The sequence below is a fragment of the Lutra lutra genome, chromosome 9, assembly GCF_902655055.1.
Source record: "Lutra lutra chromosome 9, mLutLut1.2, whole genome shotgun sequence".
NCBI lineage: Eukaryota > Metazoa > Chordata > Mammalia > Carnivora > Mustelidae > Lutra > Lutra lutra.
This window is the reverse complement of record NC_062286.1, coordinates 31,002,980-31,015,144: the sequence shown is the minus strand read 5'-3', so window position 1 is coordinate 31,015,144 and position 12,165 is coordinate 31,002,980. Positions and strand designations below refer to the sequence as shown.

The following is a 12,165-nucleotide window of genomic DNA, read 5'->3' as shown; positions in this document are numbered from 1 at the left end:
GAATGTCTTACCATTTCTTTTTTTTTTTTTTTTAAGATTTTATTTATTTATTTGAGAGAGAGACAGTGAGAGAGAGCATGAGCAAGGAGAAGGTCAGAGGGAGAAGCAGACTCCCCATGGAGCTGGGAGCCCGATGTGGGACTCGATCCCAGAACCCCGGGATCATGACCTGAGCCGAAGGCAGTCGTCCAACCAACTGAGCCACCCAGGCGTCCCTGTCTTACCATTTCTTTAGATCATCTTTAATTCTTTCAACAATTATTTTATAGTTTTCAGAATACAGGTTTTTTACCCTTTAAGTTTATTCCTAGGTATTTTATTATTTTTGTAATTGTAAATGGGATTGTTTTCTTAATTTTTCTTTTTGCTTTTTAGAAATGCAATGGATTTCTCTACATGGGGATTTTCTATCCTGTGAGCTTACTGAATTCATTTATCAGTTCTAGTAGTTTTTTGGTGTCATCCTTAAGGTTTTCTATATATAGTATCATCTCATCTGTGAATAGTGAAACTTTTACTTCTTCCTTACCATTTTGGAAGCCTTTTATTTCTTCCTCTTATCTGATTGCTATGGCTAGGACTTCCAGTACTATGCTGAATAAAAGTAGTGAGAATGGACATCCTTGTCTTGTTTCTGATCTTAGGTGAAAAGCTCTCAGTTTTTCACCATTGAGTATAATGTTAACTGTGGATTTTTCACATAAGGCCATTATTATGTTGAGGTATGTTCCCTCTAAACCAACTTTGTTGAGGGTTTTATCATGATGGATATTGTACTCTGTCAAATGGTTTTTCTGCATCTATTGAAATGATCATATGGTTTTTATCCTTTCTCCTAATAATGTGATATATCACACTGGTTGATTTGCAAATACCGAACCACCCTTGCATTCCAGAAATAAATCCCATTGATCACAGTGAATGATTTTTGAATGTATTGATGGATTTGTCTTGCTAATATTTTGTTGAGGATTTTTGCATCTATGTTCACCAGAGATATTAGCCCGTAGTTCTTTTTGTTGTTTTGTCTTTATCTAGTTTTGAAACCAGGATAATGCTGACCTATTAGAATGAATTCAGGAGTGTTCCTTCTTATTTTATTTTTTGGAAAAGTTTGAGAAGAATAGATATTAGCTCTTCTCTAAATATATGATAGAATCACCTGTGAAGACATCTGGACTTTTTTGGTTGGGAGTTTTTTGATTACTGATTCAATTTCATTGCTGGTAATTGGTCTGTTCAAATTTTCTATTTCTTCCTCTTTCAGTTTCAGCAGATTATATGTGTCTATGAATTTATCCATCTCTTCTAGGTTGTCCAGTTTGTTGGCATATAATTTTTCATAATATTCTCTTATAATCCTTTGTATTTCTGTGGTGTCAGTTATTTCTTCTCTTTTGTTTCTGATTTTGTTTGAGTTCTTTTTTTTTGGATCAGTCTGGCCAGCATTGATCAATTTTGCTTATCTGTTCAAAGAGTCAATCCTAGTTTCACTGATCTGTTCTATTTTCTTTCTTTCTTTCTTGTTTCAATATCATTTATTTCTGCTCTAATCATTATTTCCTTCCTTCTGCTGGATTTGGGTTTTGCTCTTCTTTTTCAGCTCTTTTAGGTATAAGGTTGGGTTGTTTGAAATCTTTCTTGCTTTTTGAGGTAGGCCTGTGTTGCTATACACGTCCCTCTTACAATCACTTGTGCTGCATCTCAAAGATTTTGGATCATTGTGTTTTCATTTTCATTTGTCTCCATATATTTTTTTATTTCTTCTTTGATTTCTTGGTTGATCCATTCATTGTTTAGTTGCATGTTATTTAATCTCTGTGTAGATGTGGTCTTTCCAGATTTTTTCTTTTTTTTTAGATTTTTAAAATTTATTTGACAGAGAGAGAGATGACAAGTAGGCAGAGGGGCAGGCAGAGACAGAGAGAGGGGGAAGCAGGCTCCCCGCTGAGCAGAGAGCCCGATGCGGGGCTTGATCCCGGAACCCTGGGATCATGACCTAAGCTGAAGCCAGAGGCCCTAACCCACTGAGCCATCCAGGCGCCCCCAGATTTTTTCTTTTAAGCCTAAACAAATAATGTACATTCAAGCCCCAGACTCATGTGAGGTTGGGTCAATGGTTTTTAAGCCTGTGGAGTCTTGTACCTTAATGAAGACTCAGGTTCTCAATATCTAAAACTGGCACAATAAAAACTGCTTACAGAGCTGTTTCAAGGATTAAAGGGGATAAGAAATACAAAGTATAAACTGCACATTTGATACATAGCAGGTGTTCAATAAAAGAGCTTCCTTCTCCATTCCTAAACCTCAAACCACGATTAAAAAGCTTCCTCTTTTGCTTATGCTAATTTCCTCATTCAGAAATAGCATTTCTCTTCAGCATAATTTTTCATGCATCTCTTAAGATAGATTTTCACATTCTGTTAATTTTCTATAAACTAATGTCATTTAAGACACTGGATCTCAGACTCGCCAGCTGTCTTGATTTATTTCTGTATGTTTCAAGTGTCTTTCTAAATTCAGTTCTTTGAAGACAAGAACAGTGGGCACATAATTTATGTTCAACACACTGATAAATGAAACAGTTCTCTCACAAAACAAAGAGTAGTACACCAACACAGAGCACATGCCTATAGGAGGCTGACCAACAACTGAGAGGACAAAGGGGACATGTGATTGCTGCCAGGGGAAACAGGGAGGGAGTCAGGGGAAAACACAGATATATATGTGTATATAAAAATTACATACTGTATGTAACACAGTATACAAACAAATCAATCATAAATTCATAAAATAGGTACTGATTTTATAATTTTCTCTACAGTAGGCACTAGGTAAAACACTTAAAGAAAGAATAAGTCACTGGAAATATATCCCATAATCATAGTATATTTAAACAAGACTTATAGATAGAAACATTCAACTCACAGTATAACAGTATCTTCCTTTGAGGTAATACAAAAAGGGTTCTTCAGGTAAAAATTGGATTGCTTTATCTAGATGTTCCTGAAAGAAAAACAAAACAAATACCATCTCTCAGATTTCAGGCAGTGATGAATGGAAGTGTGCCTAGTCAATTCAAAGGGGCTTTACAGTGTTGTTTGGTCCCCCTCCTCAATCCTTAGCATTAATACAAGTAAGTCTTACCAATAATTCAATTTTTGGGAATGACTGCCCGCAACTAGAAAAAGACTGTGACTATGATTTAATTAAGCAATGGATAATTTAAAGCCAAATGTCACTATAAAGATAGAAAACGTCCAAGTGACATTTTTGTCTGCCCATGTCTTGCCTAGCTAGTACTTACTATTCGGAAGCATCCTTGCAAATATCAAATGATGGGGATATGACGAGAGAAAGAAGAGCAGAACTAGGTGATGGAGGGACCTACTCCCCCGACATTATTATAATGGCTATAGGGAGCTGGAAGACAAACCCTGACCACTTGTATTGAGCTATCAAAGCTACAAGCACATTATAAATAATGCACCTGTACATTATCTGTTTTATTCACTCATCATGTGAAGTTTAAGCCTTCAATTGGATTCTACTCCTCCTGCCACATCAATATGCAAGAAATGTTAACTAATCAGTCCCCATCATGTTGATGATATTGGTGAGTTCATGACCAAAAGACTAATCCTCAGTCTTTGAACAAGTAATACTCGTCTACTATGTGACTACTTTCAAGTTCCAGAATAATAATAATCTTCAAATTCCCAAGTAGTTTCATTCTTTTTTGTGTGGTATGATGTAAAGACTGTTACTTCATTTAAATAAAAAAGATAAATTCCTTGAGATTAATTCATTGAATAATTTGATTTATGTCTTTTAAGGAAACAGATAGGTCCATTAAAATATTTTTAATATCAAGAAATACCTTGAAGCGATGTCCATAGTTGATTTTGTTTTGTAAGCCCTCAAACTCAGATACATAGCCACACAGAACCGCATACCTGAAAAGAATAAAAACAGTGGAGAGCGTGTGAACTTTTAATCAAATACCATCAAATATAACATTTTAAAAATATTTCTAAAGCATTTATTAATATTTGACAGAAGTATTCATATAGATGCAAGGGCATCTTTATGAAAATAAAAGAAAATGAAATGAAAAAAATAAAATGCAAAATAAAAAAAATACCTGACATGAACATGAGGCCAGTTTCCTCACCTATGACAAGGGGAAAATAACACCATCTCATACATCCCGTACGTATGCCAGAACACCTCGAACACATAATTGCTTAGAATACTACCTGCCGCATAGTGAGTTCTGAGAAATAGGAGTTGCTGCTATCACCATCATCAACATCAAAGTCACAAAGAGGCTCTCTGAAGAAGTCTAGTCACGGGTAATAAATTGAAAAATATATTGTATCATCATATCCCTGCTCCTCCTTAATAAAAATAAAAATAAAAATTTCACAGCCTCCCTTAATGTCATTTGAAAACAAAAATAAATACCATGACTAAAACAAAATCAAAGGTAGTTTCAGAATACACTTTTCCGAAAAATTCCCCATGACCTTCGATCCTTCCTTGAAACACTGCAACCTAGAATAGCGTATCCCATGAATTGTTCACTTTTTTTTTTCCCACTGGGAATACAAAAGTTACATCAATAATTATTTGACATAAATTGGGTGTGATACTTGTTCAGCAACTTGCTCACTCTGAAATCTGGGGATGTATTACTCTTTATATCAGAGTGTTTCTGTCTGAGGCAAAATATTCACTTACCTAAATATTTCAAGAGTAAGCATTAATTTTTACTTGTACTGTCATAATTGAAATGAAAGATGCAATTTTGGGTATTTACCTTGATCATTCCTGTAGATTAGCATAACTTTCAAATACAAAAACGAAGTGAACAATTTTCTTAATTTGGAACAGGAAGACCCTTCCTGAACACAAAAGATGACATAATTCACATAACTTATGACACCAACAAAACAGTCACTTTTCAGTTACGATTTGTTTGACCTTTGAATTTGCAGTTTCTATATAATCAACCAAATCTGCTATAGGAGAAACAAGAATGACAACTAAATCAACCTGTCAAAAGTAATCTGAGAGCCTAACTAGATTAGTTAGTTTACTTTTACTTTACTTTACTTTACTACTTTACTACTTACTTACTACTCTTTACTACTACTCACAAACTCTATCATCAGACGACATTACACATAGCTCTCTGCACCCACCAGAGACCGAGCATGGAGGAAAAGATTACTAGAGAAAGACTCATGAGTTTCCTTGTAAAACTGCTACCGTCACCTGCAGCCTCACCAGGGTCTTCTGAAATGCTCTCTGTCATTTTGTTCTATCATTCCTCCCAGGGAGTTCCAGAAAGTGGAGAATTCCATACATCTATTACCCCCAATGCTCCCATTTTTTTAATGGGCATTATCATTTTCTGATTCACTTGGACTTAAAACCTTAGGCCACTTTAAAAAAAGTAAGTTTTTATTTTAAAATAGCCTGAGATTTATAGGAAAGTTGCAAAGATGGTACAGAGAGTTCCCATACACCCATATTCTGTTTTCTCTCCTGTTTACATATTACATTACATTTTTATTCTGTTTTTTTGTACATTTTGTACTGTTTACATATTACAGTACATTTATCACAAGTCTACTAATTCTGTCAAGCAATACTGATATGTAATTTTTACAATGTACCAATAGTAATACGTTATTATTAATGAAACTCCAAGCTTTATTCAGATTCTCATGTTTTTCCCTAAGTTAAATGTTGACACTTTTCTCTCCATCCCTCCTTCCACATTTATCCCTGTTAACTCACACATGTGAAAATCTTTTGAATTACTTTTGTCATTCATCATACATCCTCTTCTAGTTTCATGTTACTTGCAACTTTTATAAACGTACCTATTCTATCTTTACCCACTGACAAAATTACAGAACACACCAGTGTCTAAGATACAGACCTGGAACCCTAGAATCACCTCCAGTTTGACAATGATGTTGCCAACAGTTATTCTGTTGAATAGCTAAGGCTTGAAACCTTCTCTCTATGGGGGTAACCCAGAGACCTCCCCACATTTCTGCATCTTGTCCATAAGAATGTTGTAAGTAAACTTACATTAATGCCTTGCTTAAATCCAGATGTACCAGCTCAATTTCCCTACTCTACATGCTGGCAAAGAAATAAAAAACAAATCATGTCACATATTTAGAAAAATCTGTTTGAACTTTCTCATCCAGAGATTTATAGAAAAACCCAAATATTTGAGCTGGAATCAAAAGAAAAGAATCGGGGCGCCTGGGTGTCTTGGTGGGTTAAGCCTCTGCCTTTGGCCCAGGTCATGATCCCGGGGTCCTGGGATCGAGCCCCACGTCTGGCTCTCTGTTCAGCGGGGAGCCTGCTTCCCTTCCTCTCTCTCTGCCTGCCTCTCTGCCTACTTGTGATTTCTGTCTGTCAAATAAATGAATAAAATCTTTAAAAAAAAAAAAGAAAAGAATCTATGTTCGCTGATCTAGAGTGCTGGGATCAATCATCTATTCCGTTAAATGTCAGCATCAGAACAACTCCATGCACAGCCCTAGGCATCGACACTGCTCTCTCAGCATGCTCCCTCCAAGCTACTCTGAGTGAGGAAGAAAGGGAAAAAAACCCCTCTATGACTTATGCATATTTCATATAATGAACACCATTATATGAAATATACATATTTCCCTTATAAATAATCAGTCTTAATGCTTTTCATAATCTTTTTTGAAGTCTGTTTCTTTCTTTCTTTCTTTCTTTTTTATCCCCCAGAGCTGAGATCAAGAATCGGATGCTTAACTGACTGAGCCACTCAGGCACCCCTTGAAGTCTGTTTCTTCAAAGTCTAAAATATTGCTTATCTTCCTACATATTCTAAGTTCAAAGTTCACCTGACCTCAAAGGATCATCACTTCTTTTTTTGGCAATCAGTTCCACTTATGTCTCTGTGTGTCTGCGTGTTTTTGTTCTTTTATGCTGTTCATCTTTAAACATGTAATTTAAACCGTCTCAAGTTGACCGGAACGCTGAAGAACGGTAATTCACAACATGGTCCATTACCTCCATCTAGAGGTCATTCTCACAGTACATACTTTGACAAAAATTCCGATTTTCTTTGCATTGATATTGAATATATCTTTAATAAATGACATTCCTGCTTTAACTACTAAAATTACCCCATTAGTTTCCCTGCATACTTCTTATTCAGCGCAAATGCTATTTACACTGTAGGAAAGCAGTAGAAAAATAATGTAAAAGGAAAAAATACTGAGTATCTAGGAATAAGAGATCTGGTTGTTGTTTTTCTATTTATTGTGTGACTCTTGCTTACTAATCAGCATATACCCCCCACAACAGACGCCCTAAACACACTACTTGGCTTATCCTTATCTATAAAGTGGAAACAGGTTGCTCTGTGACTCGTGTGCTGTAAACATTTGGATATACTTTGTGAACAGTAGAGCACAACAAATATGTAAGACATTAGTTGTAATTAAGGTCAGGCCTATTGGGCTAACTAAATCCACAGTGATTTTACTCTCTCGGTTCTAGAAGTATTTTAGACTGGATACAACAAAAACAACAGAATTTGTAGCAAACATTCTAGGCTTTGGGGTCAGACAGTCAAGGTTGCAACTATTAAACTTCATTGCTGTGCACAAATGCATAGGTGTGGCTGTGAGCCAATAAAACTATTTACGAAAATAGGCAGTCGGCCCCAGACTGTACTTTGTCATTTACGCTGAATGAATGAGAAAATGTCTCAACACCCCAAAAAAGACTTTTTATGATATTTTTATTACAATTAATTATGGAATCAGTTAACCTAAATTTTAACCACTGCTTCTCAAGTCAAACTTTTAATTTCTTTTATCATTACCCTAAGCCTCTACTATTTAATTGAATGAAAACTCTTGTATTCACTACATACAATATAATATATTCTAAGAACTAAGATAAAATTGACATTTGAATTTATCAAATTTTACCAACTGATTAGATTTTAACTTTTTAAAAAATTTAAAACTGATACTGAACATGACATGTGCAACACAGTTGGATGACTACTCTGTGTGTGTGTGTGTATAAGACTTAAACTTGGAGTCAAATACCATAGTTATAAACAAGGCAATCTGTTCACAACAAAAAGTGAAATAAGATGAACAAAAGCAAAGAAGCTGGACTAGTGTACAGCAGACCCGGTAGATACGAGGGCAGAGTTACGGATAATTTCTTCTTACAAGATAGATGTCAAGGTACTTATGTAGCCCCCAGGGAAGACTTATAAAAATTCCTCTATGAAAATTTGAAGCTTACATAGATAAATGCCCTCAAGTTGAGGACTGAAATCCACTGTATATTTTAAATGTGATTTTTCATGGATGCAGATCTATGTGTGGGAGAAGGAAAAGGACAACAGAGGAAGAGCAATGCAGTGGGAGGGAGAGGAGGAGCAGCTCAGAGGTAAGAGTAAGTAGGGCTTTGGGGTTCTTTCTTCATCTAAACCTCGTCAACCAGCTCCCAAACCTTCAGTATCAAAGGAGATGAAGAGTGTGTGTCTTGATCAATACAAATTCATTACAGTTACAACTAAAAGTAGAAGAACAGAAGTACCTTAATGCATTCCTATGTTCATTTATTAATACTGATGTAAAAATTAGATGAGAAGGTCTATTTGGCTGTAGAAATGATAGCCAAGACCCTTACTTACTGGGGAAATGATCTTAAAGATAGTACCAGGAAGTTAACTGCAAAACTGCCTTTCTGCTAGAGTTGTGGCAGAGGGACCAGGGGCATAGAACAATACTTCACTTTAGGTGCTCCAATTCCTAAAGCCAGAAGCTCTACTGACCGTGCAGGACACCTTAAGGAAATGACTGACGGGTTCTGCTGGGCTCAGCCCTGCGCCCTTCTCCAGGCTATAGAAGAGAAGGTAAAGAAGGATTCTTGCAGATAGGTGGACAGTGGGCTCTGACTCCCACCTTCTCATGGAAGGGGGCAGGAGGGAGGCTTGCACCTCATCTTAAGCCAAGTGAGAGCAGATCAAAAGACCTGTTTTTACTTTGGCCTGTGTCCCTTAGGGGACATAAAAAAATGTCCTTGACTCCTAAGCAGAGAAGCTTAAAGATGAGCGTGTGGGTGGAGCTCCCCCTGCTGGTGGCGGAGTAAAGAAACAGCTCTGCTTTGAGAAAATGGGTCTGCATTTCAGAGTTAGCCAGTGGAATGAAAATGAATTTCCTGTGGGACAAATGTGGACCTGCAGAAAGGGAGCCATTGTGAGAGAGATTTTGCCTAAAAGTGCTCCAGAAGAATAAAAATAATCCCGAAGAGCGGTAGGTTTCTGGAAACCTAGGTCTGAGAGAAGGGTCATAAATTAACTTACTATTGTTATCTTCCTAGCACCTGAAGTACCTGTATTGCTGTAATTGGAATAGGAACTAAAAGATGTTGTAAAAATGCAAGGAACTAAAAGATGTTGTAAAAATGCAACCACAGGGGTGCCTGGGTGGCTTGGTGGGTGAAGCATCTGCTTTCTGCTCAAGTTGTGATCTTGGAGTCCTGGGATCCCTGCTCAGCAGGGAGTTTCCTCTGCCCCTCACCCTGCTCATGCTCTTTCTCTCTCTCTCTCTCAAATAAGTAAAAAAATAAAATCTTAAAGAAAAATGCAACCAAAGAGTGTTAATTTAAAACAATATATTTCTTATTTGTGTTTTATAATTCTAAACATACAAAGGATCCAAAACAAAATGCATTCAAGAATAAATTTGTTTCCCCAAGGATATTCACCTACCCAATGAATTAAATTCCCTTTGTTTGAGCTTTCTTATATTCCTTATATTAAAAATGGCTTCTCTTTGACATGTAGAATTTGTACACATGGACTCATTAAGGTAAAAGAAATGAGTGACAGTCTTTTATTCTTTGAAGCACTCTTCCTACATTTCATTTAGAAACATGGTATCAATTCAATATTTGTTTTCAAACAAAACATTAAATTATATTTAATTAGAATTTATCACATTCAAAGGCACTGCACTTGGTAGATTCACCTATGAAATCTTCAGTGAAAGTTTACTTTGAATATATTAAAATATACATACTATAAAATACACGAGAATAAAAACAGTTACTGTGCTATCTACTAAATATATTTTTCAGTGAATGTGACAGGTGAAACAGGTCAATAATATCTTAAAAATCAATTGTAACTTACACAGAGGCATATGAAGGTTTAAAAAGACTACAGAAGTTCTATGTACTTACCACAGATGACAATGTCCATTCGTGGGTGCTCTAGTGATAGCTCTCTCCCCTAATGTCTTTCCTGAAAGACAAATGTACTTACAGTTAGTACTTTCACGTGAGTTGGTGGAGGAGTAGATTATTGAATTAAGTCAGTGGTTCCGAAAATATGGTCCCAAGACTGGAAGTATCACCTGGGAACTTGTTAGAAAAGTGAATCTGGGACTACAAGGGAGAACTCATTCCCTAACAAAGTCTGGGCTCAGCAATCTGTCTTAACTAGCCTCTAGAGATTCTGCTGTATGCTCAAGTTTAGGTCCACTGGACTAAGTGACGGAACCAAGTGCAAGAAAAGTCATTTGATCATTATTTGAAAGCAAAGAAAATGGATGCAGAAACTAAAAGCAAGATGAAGAAAGAGAGAGCGAGGCAGAGGACAGAGTGCTAACTCCATCTAAAGGGAAGGCTTCCCAGGGAACAGGCTCTGTACATAAATAATCATTCCAAATCATTTCCCTTAGTTTTAGGATCGCTTTTCATAATGTCATAATTGCTTTGGAGAGAGGTTTGTCTATTGGCCTGAAAAGTCAAAACGTTTGTTACAAAACTGAACATTCTGAAGATTCTTCTCTAAAAGGGGCTGCTTTGTCTTGTGCCGTCTCCTTTTCCCCTGGTCCATGTTTTTGCTGTTGCCTTGAAGAGAATATCCAGGGATCTGTGAAATGCTCTTCAAATAAGTGGTTGAGATAATCTTTATAAATAAGGATCTTTTATTCTAAAACCATTCTATTTGTTAATATGTTAAGGTGGTACACTCTGTATTTGATAGCTCTATCCATGAAGAAAACCATCCTGTGTAGAAATCTACCAAAACCAGAAAAAATTACAAAGTGAAGTGTTTTAATACTGACATTGAAGTGTTTTAATACTGACATTGAATCGTAGACATATATTTAAAATCATTTTTAAGTAAATGATTGAAAAGCAGTTTTAAACGTACATCTAAATATTAGAAACAAAATCAATTATTTTACCTCCTTGGCCAAATGAGCAAAAATAGCTTTGAGTGCACAACCACAAGCCTGAAATAGAGTCCATTACCCTGAGACTAGGAAAGGACACCTGGTAGTAGGCAGGCGGGTTCTGTAGCCTCACTGATCCAGCAGAAGTTCAATAGGAAAGCTGTTTTCCTTAGGACATCATACTTTGTGATCTATTTGAGACACTTACATTGGTCTTTTAATTCTGACAATTTAATAATGTTCCTTTAGAGATAAGATTCATATTTTGTTTGGAAGACAAATTACGATCAGAGTACGTCAAAAGAGGCCTGTGTAAGGCTCCACCCCAGCGAGAGGGCACGGAAAGAATTCTGCACTCCTCAGCCATCACATTTTCCCCTGGCACAACAACTTTATTTTTAATTTTTTTTAAAGTTTTTATTTATTTATTTGACAGAGAAGGAGAAAGCACAAGTAAGTGGGGTGGGGGGGGCAGGCAGAGGGAGAGGGAGAAGCAGGCTCCCCACTGAGCAAGGAGCCCTTTGTGCGGGACTAGATTCCAGGACCTTGGGATCATGATCTGAGCCAAAAGCAGACTCTTAACCGACTAAGTCACTCAGGCACCACCTCCCGCACCATTTAAAAAAAAAATTTAAATACACTATTATAGGGAATAACATTCAGTACTTCCTCTTCCCTCATGTGGAGCTCCAGTGTCCTCCAACGCTGGTCTCAGCTCAAGCCTATTTTTGTCATTGCCTTTCCCAGGTACTCACTACCTGAACCCTGAAGTATGATGGGCTGCCTCAATGTTGATCTTTCTAGCAAGTTCCTTAATGTAGCATCATCTTAATCACATTCACCTCCCTCTTCTCTCCCTTCTCTCTCACCCTCCATCCCTTCATTT

At 36.7% G+C, this 12,165-nt stretch overlaps 1 protein-coding gene across 8 annotated transcripts in view; it reads right to left on the bottom strand.

Moving 5' to 3' along the window:
* Positions 1-12,165, bottom strand: part of RMDN2 (regulator of microtubule dynamics 2) — a 72,035-nt gene that overhangs the window by 26,861 nt on the left and 33,009 nt on the right. For all 8 annotated transcript variants that reach the window (XM_047745047.1, XM_047745055.1, XM_047745053.1 and 5 more), the window contains 3 exons: positions 10,279-10,339; positions 3,881-3,956; positions 2,929-3,006 (listed from right to left, as the gene is read on the bottom strand). In XM_047745047.1, coding sequence (XP_047601003.1) covers positions 2,929-3,006; positions 3,881-3,956; positions 10,279-10,339 — 215 coding nt within the window. The remainder of the gene's footprint in view (positions 1-2,928; positions 3,007-3,880; positions 3,957-10,278; positions 10,340-12,165) is intronic.